Genomic DNA, 17208 nt, shown 5'->3' on the forward strand with positions numbered 1-17208 from the left:
GAATCCAGATCATCAGCACATTGGAGGTGAAACCAAACATTTTAGTGTTTTTTACAATTCATATCCTGTTACATGAAACATGAGCGGTGAAGATTATAATCCACAATCTGCACAATGAAGCATTTTTAATAGTTCTGACAAGGTCACAACACATTTATAGCCATCCTTTACTTTTTATATCGTTGTTTTCACCTTTCCTTCCAACATAACGACATTTGTCAAAAATGTGAGCTCATTTGGTATTAATTTAATATCCCTTTTCTTTCTCTCTTTCCGTCTTTGCATGCACAGCTCATCTTTATTTAACAGTTCTCAAAAGTTTCTGGGGTGCTCTGCTTTAAACATCACACAGGCTTTTTAATTACAAATGAGTTGTGACAGGTCTGCTGGGTAGCACCCTGGCCCATTTTAAACGTGATGCTGGCTGACAGCTTGGCAGTGTTCTCCCAGCACCGAAACATGTGGAAGAAATTGGTCTTTTACATTTCACAGCTTGTCGCTTCCTCCGCTAGCTGACCTGTGACCCCCCACAGAGATCCTAACGCCCACAAGGGAAGTGTCCCCAACGAACTGACTGCCTTTCCAAAAAGAGAGACGGCGAGCAAGAGAGGGAGAAATGGCTTTTACTGTGGGGGATTCAGGTTCTACCTCGAGAGGCAAAATGCTCCGTGCTGCAGCGCTCTCACACATGCAAAGGCATGGGTGAAGTCACACCGCCAGGTGAGGAGGTCTTGGAGGAACTGAACGTGATCCGTGAGTAAAACAACGGATCAAAAGATGTCCCGTACGACACCTCGTCGGCGTGGTTTTCTAAGCCGGTCTGACGTTTTAGCCTCATTTCCATACAGATCAGTTCAAGTTGCATTACCTCTGGAGTGAATTATTGCATTCAGATGGGCGGTATGTCAAGACTGAAGGAGGCGATTGGACGGACAACTTTAACCTAGCCAAAAATGGAAATCCAATTCAGGAGGCAAAAGAGGAACGAATTATCCTCCTTTGCTCAGTTCTTAGTCAAATCTTGGGGGTTTTCTGAGGTTTACTTCCTATTTCATGCCTTCATAACGTGTGATGTGTGCAGACCGCTTTCTCTGGATTTTACTCTTTGGTCTCAGGGTTGGGACCAGCATTCAGAGACTCCTTGTCACTGATAACGTACACGAAGCAGAGCTTGACAGTGAGAGAGGAAGTTTGCATTCCTGAGGCCTGGAATTAATTAATCCCAACTGGGAAAGTAAAAAAAGTTTTACGGAAGAAATCTGACATCCCAATCCATGAAAATACGTCTGACAGGCTGTGATCGGAGAACGAGAGGATTACAGTAAATGCTGCTGATTTGGGATGAATTTAATAATCGGGATAATAATCTGATTTACCTCAGATGACTTGTCTTAGCATAATGAAGTGTTTTTGGCTTCTGATTTGCTAGAGGCACAGTGGGTTAAGTGACCTTTCACATTAACTGAATGATCCAGTTACACTGGGTTTGTTTGAACCCAAATGACTAATTAGATCAGTGTCTAGTTTCACGATCGCCTGTAGTGGATGACTCTGAGCACGCAGATGGGTGCCATATCTGTATCACTTATTTTCTAACTTTATTTTTGCTTTTTGTTTATTTTTTTTAAAGAAAACTCATCTCAACATCCATCCCCTTGAGCAGTAAAGGAAATTTCAAGGACTCCTCATCTGATGTCTTTCTTTGGAGTGCTGCCATGCACTCTCAGGATTTTTTCCCCTCCAGGTGACACCCAGCTATCAGCGTCTCCAACCACGTTGTTGCATCATGCCCGTTTAAATCAGTCGGGCTTTTGCAGCTGCGGTTCAACAATGTCCAAGTTCCTAAATGAGGGCATAAATCAAGTTTAGAGACCACGGGTGGAGGGTAAATGCAGAGTCTATGGCAGTAATCCCTAACATTTTTCTGTGTCATGGAACAGTTTTGTACAAGACAACTTTTCCGTTAGCTAGTTGGGGAAATCAGGAGCACAACAATATGTTTGGGATTAAAGGAGATGAATTAGACACCGCTCACCTTGTTTGTCCTTTTGCGAGTCTCTACTACCTCTGTACACACTCCAAACATGAGAAAAAAAACCTTTTCAGAATTATTTAGCTAAAACAAGTCGTTTCAAAAAGCCCCCATTTGTGATGTCACAAATGGGGAAATTAGCACAGAACCACCTCTCATGTAAAAACGGAGAGCTGCTGCTGAGGGAACAGCATCAGCTCTACTCCGAGCACCTCCCAGATATCAGTTTCTCAGCTTATAGCAGCCAGAGAGGAGGAAGGGTGGGTGTGGCCAGCTTGACTTCTTAAGCTTGGTTTATGCTTGACGCATTCACTTTCCGCGCGGTGATGCGGCTCGCGGATGGAACGCGCTTCACAACTCGCAGTGTTTATGGTTCGTGCGGCTCGTCTCTGCGGTGAGCCAATATTCTCCCAAACTGTAGGGGGCAGCATGGAGCTCTACGGCATGCATCAAACACTACACCATAGTAGAAGTAAAAATTACTGTTGTTTACAACATGGCATTCCAGCATTTTTTAACAGCGTCCTCGTCTTTTCCGACAGTGCGAGCTATTTCTCTCCAAGAATTATTAACAACATGTTGATCACGGTGATCTCTGAGCTGAAACATACAAATGTCTGTATTTACGAACCTCTGCCATACTAGTTCTTGCCGGTCCGCCATGTTTTTCCGCGTCCGACCGTCCGCGTGGTTAGAAATTTTCCTAGGTGCGCGTTGCGGAAATTTTGGGCCGTGCGGAGACGCGGTGGAGGGGCGTGGTTGTTAAAATGACGCAATTTCGCCGCGTGGAGCCGTGCGGACCTCGCAGACGCGTCAAGCATAAACCAACCTTTAAAGTGACAGAGACCTGAAATGGCTCATTCTGGAAGGTACTGAAACTGTCGCTTAAATACCTTTAAGTTAGAGGGATGTAGTGCAAAGAACTTGATGAACATGTTTAGATTCGACCATAAAACTACTGTAATATAAGAAAAGAGACATACACCCGATCACACACCTGAATTCATCCTCCAGAACCGTGGCGTGGCTGGTCTGGGGGCGTGGTCTGGTAGCGTTCCCAGACCAGCCAGCTGATAAATGACACAATGACAGAAAGTTGGAGGATTCTCTGAGGAAGACTGAAGCCTTCAGTCAAAACCATCAGCAGGTATGAAAAATATCTCTAAAACCACAATGTTTGTCTTACTAAAAGAAATAAAGTAAAATCATAATCAGTCCCCTTTAAGACAACCACAGGTTAAAATAGCACAGATTATTGGATTTTGTTGCATAAAAAAAATCAGTAAAGAGAATCTCAATCTTTATACAACACATGACATAATTTCTGCTTGTTTCTGTTACATACAAGTGAACATTAGTATTCAGCAGGTGCCTGTGGCTTTCATTAAAGATGCAGTGGATTAAAAAGAAACTGCTCTACTGTATGGAGCATCACCAATTTCACAAAGCATTACAGCAGCCTTAACGCACCATCCTGTTGTGGACTCATTGGCAGTCTGCGAGTTGGTGATCTTCAATTCTTTTGCAAATCTCGAACAGCCATTTGGCATTTGGGGCCTCAGTGTGTGAAGACTGGCATCTTGCGTTGGCTTCACCTCAGCGCTAACGCAGGAATGGGAACTCTGCAGAGGTGCAGCCTTCGGGGCTCTTTCATAACTCGACCTGACTTTGTTCAAAAGCAGCACTCCCTTGCATTCTTACCCTTGAAAATGTTTGTGCATATATGCAAGTGTCCGCGTTACTGTCTTTGCCTTTCGGTGTGTGGGTGCATCGATGAGTGCGTGTGTGTGCTGGTTTCAACATAGCTCAGAGCACATGGGGGATAACAAGGAGTTTGTTGTTGGCCTAGGGTGCCCGTAGAGGCTGGAGTTGTGGCAGCTCCAGCGCTCCGAGTTCACGGACGTAGCCCTCAGCTGTCAGAGCTGTCGATGCAGCCTCCGCACTGATTTGGGTTCCACAGCATCTGACCACTAGCGAGCGGGGCCCGGTGTAATGAGTGTGTGTGAGTGTGTTTGGTGGAATGAAAGCATTCTAATCCATAGGGGAGTCCAAGTCCATGAGTTTATGGGGTTGTTGTTTTTGCTAATAGAGGCTGAGAGGTTTGTGTGTGCATGTGTGTGTGTGTGTGTGTGTTTGCACGAAGGAAATATGGTCATGGGTTGCATTGCTCTGTCTCAGGTTATCTGCACAAGGACAAACATGTTGTTGGCTGCACTTATTCATTTACTCCAAGTTAAGGGCAAAAATTCCACAGAATAAAACATTTCTTTTTATTTAAAATGTTTGCTTCTGATTCCGTTTTTTTTTAAATGGTGAAACAGTTTTTTTGCATCAAAGTACGGTTTGTTTACGCTCAGCATCGAGGACATTTGACTGATCTTGATGCTGACACATAACTGAGTTTGCACCTATAATGCCAAGAAAATGTTTAAATGCAGTGTAAACAATTTAATCCAGAGAAAACAGCAAATATAACCTCATTACCAAGCAACTGTGGCTCCAAATGTTTACTGGCAAAGTGGTGGTAAATAAAAACTCCATTTGTGTGAAATCTGATTTTAGAGTCACTTTAGAATAAGGATGAGCAGACTCTTGCCTTTGCATGTACTACAGTTTAGCTGTCAGAAGGATGTTTTATATGCGCCCTATATTTAAGTTATTACTGCTGATATATTTAATCCTGTGGCAAGAAAAATATATCTTCCCCGGGTTTTGCGTTTGTATTATATAGATGTGATTGGTTCCATCGGGGGGAAAGTTTCACATGGTGAGATTTCTACACGTACCAAGCTAAGGTTTACTTAATTACAACCTCCAGGCAAAGCAGGAGCCCCTCTTTTTAAATTCTGTGAATGTTAATATGCTAAATAATGCAGATCCTCAACTCTTCAAGCATGAGCCACACATCTGGCAGCTTACCATTTAAATTACAGCAAAAAAAAGTGAGACAGATAGAGAAAAGGGGGTAACGGAGGACGGAAAACACTTTAAATGTGATTTAAGGGAGGGAGAAAATGTATTGCTACCAGATTTAATTTCTTTTTTGATTTGTCATAATTTCCTGTTACATGCATTAGATTGTTCAAACTACAGGTTGAGCTCTGGAGGAGACAGAAATGACTATTTGGAGACCGTTTCTCGAGTAAAAATCCAACTTTTTTCTAAATGATTAGGCCACAAAGACATTTAGAATTTATTTTAAAATTTGAAAGACAATTTTTATTTGAAAGTTTTAAAGCATTTATTTAGTTGCATAGAAGATTTAACCATTTTAAAGGTGCAGTGTGTAAGAATAGAGTAAGACGACATCCTACGGTCAGATTTGGTTACCACAATCTCTCTCACTCTTGTTCTGTGAGTTTCTGTTTAAAGTTACGAATCAGCCCCAGAGGATTCTAGATTACAAGCAAAGATGAGTCAGACACAGCAAGCTAATAAGTAGATAAATACGTTGTCATAGCTGGTGTTATCATTCTTGGGTGTTTTAAGGTAAGGAGCATTTACTATACTTATTACGGTAATATGCCTCGGCATAGAGGAAGTGTGTTTTTTACCATCTGCCTGACGGTAGCTTGCTGTTATAGTTCTGAACGACTCGTTTAAGGACGTAAAACACCACGTTTGACTCATTATTCACTTCACACATTTCACGGAAATATCGACTTGTTGGTAATTGAGATATTTTTAGAGGTGGCTAATTGCTTCTAATTCATGGTTAGCATTGTTAGCTCAACATTAGCTTCTAGCCTCCTTAACCCAATATTAGTGTAAAAGAAAGTGTTGCTGTGGCTTCTTATGGGCACAAGAAATAACTTTTGGCTCACTCTTGTTACCGTCTTTGGGTCTTTAAACAACTCTGATGCTTTTTGCCGACTGTAGTCCAATTACAAATGCTGGCGCTGAAGCATTAGCTCGCAGGAGACACGGCAGCCCCACACTCACCGATGGTAAACAGTTGCTACGCCCTTCCTTCTTTTATTTTGAAAGGAAAAACTGACAACCCCAACATGACTGAAACACCAAACTGCTTTAGGATAATTTCACTGCAGAAATCTTACTTTATTCTTACATACAGCACCTTTAAACATTTGATTAATTAAACTGACTGTTTTATTTGAATTTCTCAGTAACTTTATGCAAGTAGTATTTTGGATTACGTGCTTGCTATTCATTATATGTTATGTTTTCTTTTGTGATGCAGGGAAACACGAGTCCCCAGAAGCCTTTTCAGAAAACCCCGGAGAGAACCCTCTCAGGGAGAAAGCTGAAGATGGCGTTCAGTTCAAGGTACCACCGCGATTTAACAGGAGCGTGCTTCACCCGTTTAAAAAGGAGTACTGTACATTCTCTACTCTCCTTTTCCTCTGTCATCCCGCCCCTCTCTATGCTCTACACACACCTCCCTGGCTTAATATCTGAGATTTGTCAAAATACGTTTCACACTAACAGGTACTTTTCAGCCTTCAAAGCCAGTTTTGATCTGCCTGACAAGCCAAAGCAGCTCAAATTCTGTGAAATCAGCAATGCCAGTCAGGCCTTTTTTTTTATTTTTTGCTTTCCTACAATTATGTGAACCCCGCCTCTTCCTGTGCCTGAGAAGACTTACACTAAATGAATGAAAGCCTGCATGTTATCTGCCATACTTTGAAGTGTTAATAGTTAAATGGCGTTTGCGGATCAGGCGTTGCCGCCTCTACGGCCGTCGCCATTGCATCTTCTTTGGTCTTTTTGTTATTTTGACATTATTGCTGCACATCAAGCCTCCACTCCTACAAGTCTTCCTTCTTGCTAACCTCCTTCTGTTCGACGTTCTCAAAGCAAATCCTCCATCGATGACCTGCCAAATAAATGAGGTTTTATATCTTTGCAACCTTCCCCGTCTTTAAGACCTCGCCACTGTCAAACGCTGTGGTGCTGAACCCAGTTGTCTAATGATTAAGTGGAGTGATCTCCAACCTGCCCCAGCCTGGGAGCACTAGGGATCAGATTTCAGCCCTTCAACCTGCAGTGCAGGCCTAATTAAAATGAATTTTCTCCAGGCAACCACTTTGCCCACAGGGCAGGAATCTAGCTCTATACGGAATCCTCTCTTAAGGTATTGCATTAAATTTATTGTGGGGAGACACATGAGAACATTGTGGTTTATATATCTCCTGCATTTCTCTCTCTCTCTCTGTTTTCCTTCCTGGTTCTTTCCACCTTTTTATTGTGATCATCACTCTGGAATCCAAGCTGGCTTTGGCGTAGATTGCGCTATGAAAACGGATGGAGCTTTTATGGGCCTCAGCCCGCTCACTACGTCCTGGGTCCAGTTTATCTGAGGAGGAGAGACAAAAAGCAAAAAAATGGAGGGCAGGAAAATAGAAAGGGAGAAAGGTAGAAAAAGGGAGGGGTAAATGAGAGAGAGAGAGAGAGAGAGAGAGAGAGAGAGAGCAGTTGGTTATTCCAACTGTGGATCTCATTAACATACATCAGTGTGTATGTCCCAACTTCAAGCAGAAAGGCACTAAGCCCACCCAAGGGCAACACAGACGGGGCTGACAGGGCCAGGGAAAGCACGCCGTTAACATGTTGGCGGCTTAACAAACACTATCTGCTCCCAACTACCTCGCTGAAAATGTTTTAAATCCCACCACCTCCCCGACTCCGTTCAGCTGTATTTATGACGATGACAGTAAACGACTTGTGTGGAGCAAAACAGTGCCAGCTGCTCAAACACCACATATTTAACGCCGCCGCCACTGTACACGTTTCCCCAAATGAACTCAACTTGAAGGATGGCGTGCTGTATGCGATTTCTGCCGACATTCTTGCCTCGTGTCAGCTGAGGCGCGGGTGAGATATAGGAGAAGCCCCTGAAAATGCCACACACACTCAGACACACACATTGTCAGCGTCGCCGTGTGCATCCCCCAAGATAAATTCAAAGGTCCCGCTTCCTGCTTTGATTACAAATGACATCCGTACGTGTTCTCCCCGATTTCTGTTCCTCACAGAAGAAGCCAATCAAGAAGACAAATAGCTGTGGCCCCAGCGCGAGCGGCAGAGGTGCAGCGCCTCTGCAGGAGCGCAAACAGAAGATGCAGGAAAAGCTCTCTGCGGAGGAGATGGAGGGGTTTACGTTCTTTTTACAGTAAGTCAAAAACGTAAATGACGATAAAAAATAAAAAAGCAGGTGGGGAAAATGTGCCGGTAACACCTGCAGAGATATAGGTTAAAAAGTCAGGTAATCCCATCAAACTTGGTTCAAAATGAACGTTAAGCAGATTTAATATTAAATCATATGGAAGATGATTAAGGCCACTAAAAAAACCAGAAAAATTATTCAGATTTTAATCTCAGAAGTCATAATTCTGAGATTAAAGTTAGAAATCTATGGAAGACAAATAGGGCCACTGAAAAGAAAAAGAATTATGAATTATAAATAAGCCTTTAGCTTGTTTTGTGGAATTCTAAGATTGAATTCAGATTTCTGAGATTAAAAGTCAGACAATAAGGAGAAAGAGTAGGGCCACTGAAAAGAAAAAAAGATAAAGAATTCAGATTTTATCTGAAAAGTTATAATTCTGAGATTAACGTCAAAAATCTACAGAAGAGCATTAGGGCCACCAAAAAAAGAAGAAAAGATCAATTATTCTGGCTTTAATCGCAGAAATAAAGAAGTCATTATTCTGTGATTAAAGTCCAATTTAGTTTAAAGACATAACTCATTTTGTTTTGTTAAATGATTTTGGGTGGCCCTAATCCTCTTCCGTAAATCCAGATGTTTCGTGGCCTCATCTCCTAAAAAATCTACCCAAGTTTAAAAAAAGTTCAGTTATGTTTCATTAGCCGTAATTTAGCATTTAACAGCTAGCAAAACGTTGTTTTAATCTTAGCACAACTTTGGTCTTGTTCCTTTAAGAATACAACAAAATAATCACATTTGCACGTGGGCTCTTCTCTGAGGCTTTCAGCGTTTCGTTTTAATAAAAAATTCATTCATTTCAAACAAACGCAGGAAAAAGCCTCTTCTAAAGCAACTAGGTGCTGTCCTCTAAACCCAAACAGCCTGAGTTAAACAAATAAAATGTGAAATTGCTTGTTTCAACTAAAAAGTCACAGGTATTTGTTTTTATGTGAATGCCGGCTGAACGAAGGGGAGGAGATTAAGCGACGCACGGCTACACTGGAGGGGCTTGGGGAGGAGGAATCAGGAGGAGAGGAAGAGAAACATAAAGTGAATTTTCCCAGGAGATTTCAAAGTGGCCATGTTTCTTCATTTCTGCCTGTTTGTAATTTATAGCTGCTGGTCACATTTTAAACAAGATCAGAGACTCCCTCCCTGACATCTTCTGAACATTCTCAGGGAATTCAAATGATCCATGCCAACAAATGACGACACAGAGACCATCTTTTCATTTCAGGGGGGGGGGGGGGGTGAAAACACAAAACCCAGGCACACAAAGGGACACAATTAAACGGTTTCACGATTATTCATAGAGCAGCATTTTACCTCTGAGCAGTAGCCGTCTGAGCGGGATGAGACGTTTCTGTCAGTTATAGGTACGGATTGTATTGAGCTGGAACTTGGGCTGGTCCCTGATGCCCCGTGAAGGTGCTGCTGCTATTGATTTCATCTTTACAAGCACACACGTTACAGCATCTCCGAGCTAAAGGCTCCTCTCCTGCCCCCTCCTAATCAGACGATTAGAAAGATGCAGCGCCAGTGTTGAATTTGACAACAAAGGCGGGGAGACGGGAACTCGTACCCTCGCCCGTCTCCCCCACTGCGTTACTTGAATTGCTCTGGGCGCCATCGCATCACCTGAAGACTCGCAGAGATCAAGACAAAAGGGATTTCTTATGGATTTATCTTTTAATTTTATTTGTGATTTTTATCTTGTGTCTTCTGGCTTTTTCCGAGGCTCCTTTTTCCCGTCTCTCTGACTACCACGCGTGTGTTTATATTTTTGTTCTGCATATCCTGCATGTTCATGCATTTTTAGGTGAGAGGGGGGTTCATTCTGCAATGATTGAGGGATATTACTGCCATCTATTGAGCCGCGAGAGGCTTAGCTCACTGGGATTTTTGTGAAGCATCTTGACACAAATGTGCAAAGCAGAGGCTAATGAATAATTAAGAAAATACACAGAATCATTTCAGATAAGAAGAACAAAGTTAAAGGCTTGGTGCATTCTTATTAATAGTCACAAAAAGGGGCGACTTATTCAGCTACATAAAAAAACTATTTAATCTAAAGTAACTAAAAATTGTTTACTAGTAGTGTGAATAAAACTGCTATTACTTAGCAAAAATGCAATTTTGGACACAATTTATGCAACTTTATTGCTTGCAGAAAATGTTTTATGACAATAACAAATATTTTTATATCAGTTAATTAGAAAAGGTCGTTTTTCCTTTTTTTCAAAAGTCGAACTTTTTTCAATTAGGTATGTTTTTTTTACACAGTTGACTTTTTGTCTTTTAAGCTCCAGGTCTTCCTTATTATCAGCCTAACTGTCAGCCCTAACAAAAGAGGTAGAGGAAGCGCACACAAGGAACCGCCAAACCATAACTCATTGGCTTTAACTTCAAAGAAAACACAATGTACCTTTTACTGCAAGGATTGACAGTTCCAAGTCAATTCTGGCAGGATTAAAAGCATATGAAGAGAAGTCAGGAATGATCCATCGTTTTGCTTGTAAGTGTTAGGACTTACTGTAGTGCTGAGATCTGTTTGAACATGCATTCTGCATTTCTGTAGGCCTTCCAGTTTCTTCAGATCCAATCCAAAGCACTTTATTTCTCCTAGTAAAGCACCACTAATGGAAGGATGAATCGACACACTGAGTTTGAAAAATATAATCTTAATAAGAAGGTAGTAATTTGTTATTGCAGTTTACAGGTGCTGTAAAAAGTATCTGCCCATGTCAAACACGGTGACGGTAGTGTGATGGTCTGGGGATGCTTTCAGGACCCGGGCCACTTGCTATAAATGAAGGAAGCATGAATTCTGCTCTCCAGGAAAAAAAATCTTGAAGGAGAACGTCCAACCTATCACACCAAATAAACCATCCATGATGGAAAAGCCTAGCGCAGACTAGACACATCATAGCACTAGCACGAGTAGCCACACCCCATTTTAGCCTAGGCAGGTCTATCAATGGCTCAAACAATTCTATATTGGGCCAATCACAGCGCTCTATGTTGGTAAACAGACATTGGGCGGGTTTGGCACCATTAAAGCTGTGATAGAGCACAACAACAAAGATGGTGGCGGTCCAGGAATGTGCTTATTTTAAATGTCTAGATAATTTAGACTTGAGCGTATCTTTGAGACGTGAGCAGATAGAAGTACTTGAACAGTATGTGACGAACAGCCTTGCTGACTGATTACTGCTGCTATGAATACCTCCCATTGTTTGTTGCTATGATTGGTCCTAGCACTGTCCAATTATGTGAAAAGGCAGTTTGAAAGACAGCAATAGATTCTGCCCCTATTGAGCTCTGTCTATGGGTCATGGCCAGACTAGAGGAGGAAAACCCTCCAATGTGGGTGAATGACAGCTGCAATGGCAACTCTGCAAAACAAACTAGCTTTTTTTTTTAGCTATTGAGAAGAGTGGGTAAAATTGTTTTGGATATCTTTAATATTAAACACACACACACACACACACACACACACACACACACACACACACACACACACACACACACACACACACACACATATATATATATATATATATATATATATATATGTATACATATACATGTATATATATATATATACATATACATATATATATATATACATATATATATATATATATATATATGCGTATATATATATATACATACACACATGTATATATATATATATATATATATATATATATATATATATATATATACATATATACACACACACACACACATATATATATGTATATATGTATATATGTATATATACATACATATATATATATATACATATATATATATATATATATATATACATATATACACACACACACACATATATATATATGTATATATGTATATATACATACATATATATATATAATCGTATATATATATATTCGTATATATATATATATATATATATATATATATTCGTATATATATATATATATATAGATATATATATACGAATATATATATATAGATATATATATACGAATATATATATAGATAGATATATACGAATATATATATACGAATATATATGTATATATATATATATATATATATATATATATATATATATATATATGTATATATATATATATATATATATATATATATATATATATATACAATTATATTTAACTGACTAAAAAGTGAAAAAGAACAACTCTGTAGGAGAACAAATATGTTTTTACATCACAACAAAATCAGTCTGTGTTCCAGGTCATGTCTTTATTCCTCACCAGTTATTTCCAGTTAACTTTGCATTGTATTCCACCAATGTCACCTAACTATTTTTTCCTCTTTTCTTTCACTCATTTGAGGAGAGAAACCTGCTTTAATCAAAGTCATTCTCATATAGCAATTAGATCTAATTAGTCCAATTATCAAGATTCTAATTACATTAAAAAATACCCCCTAAATCTCATATCAATTATGGTATGTGTGACGTGTCCTGATCTGGAGACAGGAAAAGACACTGAGTGGAGACAAAGCTCGGTGGAAGGTGCAAAAACAGGATCCTCCAGAGGACTAGTGACGGAAGACTCAGTTGGTCCCAAAAGCATTTATTATAAGATGGTTTGGCAAAGTGGGGATTGATGTCACGTAACCTTTACTCAACCGTCTCGTTTTCTGGAGGATTTTGTCTCTGACTGTGAGGCTGTGTTTAGTTACGTGTTTTCCATCAGATGGATTTGCAGAAATCACACAGGAACCTGTTTGTTTTAGAGCTGAAGCTTCAAGTCCGACAATAACATTTGATAAGACTGAATACATTTTTATGTTAGAAATACGTTCGATTAAAGTCAAGGTCAACTTTTTCATCATGATGAATGCACACATGCACACACATAAACATAAACACATAAACAGGATTGCACAGTTTGCATCTATTATAGTGCAATATGACACTAGGTGCACAGCAAAACACACACACACACACACACACATAGATGCACAGACTGTTCTCACTGTGGAGTCACAAGGAACACACTGACCTAATTTCCCCCAGTTAGCTCGCCTCGTTGGGGACCAGTGTTCCTCTCCACCCGTTTCCCCCTACCGAGCCTATCGGAGCACTCCCTCCGTCTGTATCAGTCTGTGCCCTCCATCTGTTTGAGTCTACATCCACGCTCACATAAAGAATCAGCAGTAAAGTGAGCAGCCATTCTCCTCAGAGCTTCTCAGTGTTGCTAATCACGAAGCGTTGTGTGCATCGACCGTTTTCCGTGGAAGACAAATGCAGAGGAGCAGTTTGCAGTGGAAAACTGAGAAAAGAAGGAAACCACTAAAAGTTTAAACTAGATCCAGACTGTCAACCCCCTGAATATTGTTTCTACAGATCACAACTCAGTGCAGGGGTCAATAGATTCCTGTGTAACATTGGGAGAAGAGGTGGGTGAAGATGGCAGCGCTGGTCACCTCTGAGCTCCAATTCTGGCTTTCCAAATGAACGTTCCTCTGCTGAGAGGGCAGAAAAGCATCTGTCTGTGTGCATGCACAACTAAGTGTGTACGTGTGAAAGCAAGCCCCCTGGCTACCTCAGCTCGGGTGAACATGTCAGATTTGTAGTTTTTTTTTTTTTTTTTTGCAGCCAGACTCACCCTGGGTCACTCCAGGTCTCACGGACACACAAAATCAACATCCTTAATGGAAAGTAGGGCTGTCAGTCCTGACAGGCCAGCACTGTAATGTGATTGGTTAATCTGCTGCGAGGTAGGTGTCTGTGAGAGCAGACTGCAGTCCCATTGGTGGTCCGGGTCAAACAGAGGTGTTCTCCGTAGACGTGCAAAGACCATGAAGTGTCAGCTGGAGACAAGTGACAGGAAGTGTATGGAAGAGCGTCGGAGAGCGAGGGTTGGAGAGTGTGTAGAAGAAAAAGACACTTAACCAGCGGTGAGATTTATTTCCCTAAGCATGTATAAGTGCAATCAATGCCTCTCCAGTATGGCATAAACATTTCAGAGAAAAATGGCAAGCGTCAACAAATAATATCCAAAGAAGTCAAAAAATAGCAGGAAAAACGTGCACTAATGCAGCGTGTCTTGTGCAAATAAGCACGAGCCTTTAGGAGAAGCGTCTCTGACAGGCTGCTTTGATGAAAAAACCGATAAGTTCTGCATGTTGATGTGAAGCATGAAGTCATCAGCAAACGTGAGCAAGGCAGATCATTTCAACACATTCCACTTAACTTGTTTTTATATGGCTGACACTCAAACAGCTGCTTTCCCATATTGGAACATTTTTATCCAACATTTCAAATGGATCAAAAATCTCCACAAAAGTTGAATTGCTCTCTTTAAACTCACGCTGTTTATCTAACTCTAATAATTATTTCGTTTTTTTCTCTCACTGCCTCACGCTAATGCCATCTTTATCTCACTTCCTCTAATTTCCTCCATCTTTCTCTCTTCCTCTTGTCTCCATCTCTCTGGTGACAATGTCCTGCAGTTATGAGGCAAGGTCAGAGGAGTGAAATCCATTTAAATACTGATGCAACTCTCAGGAGGCCCGCGCTCAGCCTCCGCTGCACCTCTCCCCGTACGCCTCACCCAAATCTGTGAATGGGTAAATCTCTGTAGAGCGTCTATTATTTGTCCTGCAGTTTCCTCCTACTTTACGACACACTGCAAAGTTTTTATTTTCTCTGTATGCTTCCAAAAGTTTGCAGAGCAAACAAACAACCTGTTCTTGATTTTCAACGGCTGTGTTTGTAAAAGAAGTAGCTGCTCGTGTGTTCAGGCTGCACCGAAGTGTTTGTTCATCCCAGATGCATCTGGGTTTAAAATGCTTCAACCCTTTTTTATAGCACACCAAGGGACCTGCTATTTCCTTGGTTTCAGTCCATTTGAAGCTCAGTAAAATAACACATGTTGCTCAGCAAAGATATAACTTCCACATCACTTTAGGCTCTAACGTAGAGACAAAGAAATGGATTTTAGGGTAATTTCATAATTTACAGACAACAAGGCACTGATGGTGTTATCACATCCAGACATCAGGGAATCCTACAAAAAATAACATTTTTTTCATTTATTGCCATTTTTGGGAGCAATAATTATTGAAATTCCGCTCCATTACTCTTTCATTACTTCCTGTGTTATATTGCTCTACAAGTCCTGCCTTTTGCCAGTTTCTATTGAGAAACACATGCTTGGTGGTGTTTATTCTAGCTGTCCGTCACTTTGTTTTCTACTTCTTCAAGAGCAATGAAAGTAATAATTGAGGGGTTTTAAACTTAAATCTCTGTTTAAAGAGAAAGGATTGCAGGGTAGCTTTAGCTGTATAGAAAATGTCATACACAAACAATTCAATGTGCTTTGTAGGTGTGTAGGGTATTACTACATACTAGAATGAACACTGTTTGCTAGCAGTTGTAGATTCTGAGAATGACCAAGCAGATTAATCTATGAAGCTTATATTATGTATAAATATCCAGGATACTTATATAATAAATTTAAGTTCATACACCAACCTTTTTGGTCTATATTTAATCCAAAGATTAATGTTTAATTTAAGATAATTAAATTTAATAGCAAAAGTTTATTTTTGAATCAGAAGTTAGGAATCTTTGCTTTTTCAATAACCAGAAATATTTATACCTTTCTGTGTTTCATTTCAAAGAATGACGCCAGGTTTAAAAATTAAGAATTTATTACTAACAATTTTAAACTTGACGATTTGAAACGACAATTTAAATGGCAATTAAAAATAACAATTCATGGATGACAATTTAAGAGCGTTGATATTAAACTTGTTTAAAAGTTTTACCTGTGTCTGGATGGAAAGCTAAAATGAAATGAGAGTTTTGGATGCGTGGATGTTCTCAGAAGGTTTCTTTCAGAGAGAGGAACGCGTTCTGGGTTGAAATGCTGGTTTTGCAGCTAACTGTTTTTACTTAGAGAAAACACCATCAGACACAATCTGTGTGCTACCTCACCCAGCAAGACGACCCTTCGTGAGGATCCGGAGGTCAAGGGAGGATGGTGTCAGCCTCCAGGTACTCGGTCCATTAGAGGAGACTCGAGGAACCGACTCTCTGGTCCGATGATGTCGCCGGGTACACAGTGTCGAGCGTCTGGCTTAACTCTGAAGGAGTTTCTCGTCCTAACTCTCAAAATCAATAACTCTGGAGGAGTTTTTGCGTCAGCTGGTTACAGTTACGTTTATTCGTAGCTATTCTCATCGGCGTGACAGAACAGCAGGTGGAGGTTAGGGGACGGCCGTTCTCGTATCCTCTGTGATGGTGGTTGGTTCACGACCTGAAGTGAAAGCTGCTGGAAGTTAGTTTAACAAAGTCCTCAGAACACGCCCTCTCAGAGTAAGAAAGCTTTGGTCATGAGTCAAAAAACATGTGATGGCAGTTACCCTTTACTCCGGATAAACTCTGTGTTAGATGGATAAGGTGGAAGTTGACCTTCTGGTTACTGAACACGCATTATCAACCATATTCATAGTAATCATTATTATACCCAAAGCATATTAATTCATTCCAGTAATTAAAATACATTTATACTGAACCAAGTGATTATTAATGATGACTATAATAAACAGTAATAAAGTCAAAGAGTTTATTAATATTATTATTTAATTATTATCGTGACTTGAAGTGTCCTTCTTCTGGGACGGAACAGCAGCAGATAAAGGATGATATTCTTTAGACATCAGGGCTCCTGGGTTAATCTGTGGGACTGAAAGTTACAGTCTGACCCAGCTTGACCCAGCTGGGAAAATGTGACCTTTGTCACAAATTAGAGGCCCTTCATGACGCTACAGGTGATAACTGTTGATGTCGTGGTAAAAATGTGTGACCTCACAAAATCAGTGTTTTGAATAAATCTGAGCTATTACAACATCAACTAAAGGTTTGTGAAACTGACCGAGTTTAGCCTTTTTAGTGTTTGTTAATATCTAAAAACGGAGGCAGCCATTTTGCATTTAGACCAGAATTAGATGTAGGCGAACAGCCAATGATTTCTTT

At 40.4% G+C, this 17208-nt stretch overlaps 1 protein-coding gene across 1 annotated transcript in view; it reads left to right on the forward strand.

The window, feature by feature from the left end:
* ofcc1 (orofacial cleft 1 candidate 1) overlaps positions 1-17208 on the forward strand; it is a 121174-nt gene that overhangs the window by 46751 nt on the left and 57215 nt on the right. Inside the window, exons 19-20 of the mRNA XM_070553443.1 lie at positions 6234-6319; positions 8029-8165. Of these exons, the coding sequence (XP_070409544.1) occupies positions 6234-6319; positions 8029-8165 (223 nt within the window). The remainder of the gene's footprint in view (positions 1-6233; positions 6320-8028; positions 8166-17208) is intronic.

The sequence above is a fragment of the Nothobranchius furzeri genome, chromosome 7, assembly GCF_043380555.1.
Source record: "Nothobranchius furzeri strain GRZ-AD chromosome 7, NfurGRZ-RIMD1, whole genome shotgun sequence".
NCBI classification, from domain to species: domain Eukaryota; kingdom Metazoa; phylum Chordata; class Actinopteri; order Cyprinodontiformes; family Nothobranchiidae; genus Nothobranchius; species Nothobranchius furzeri.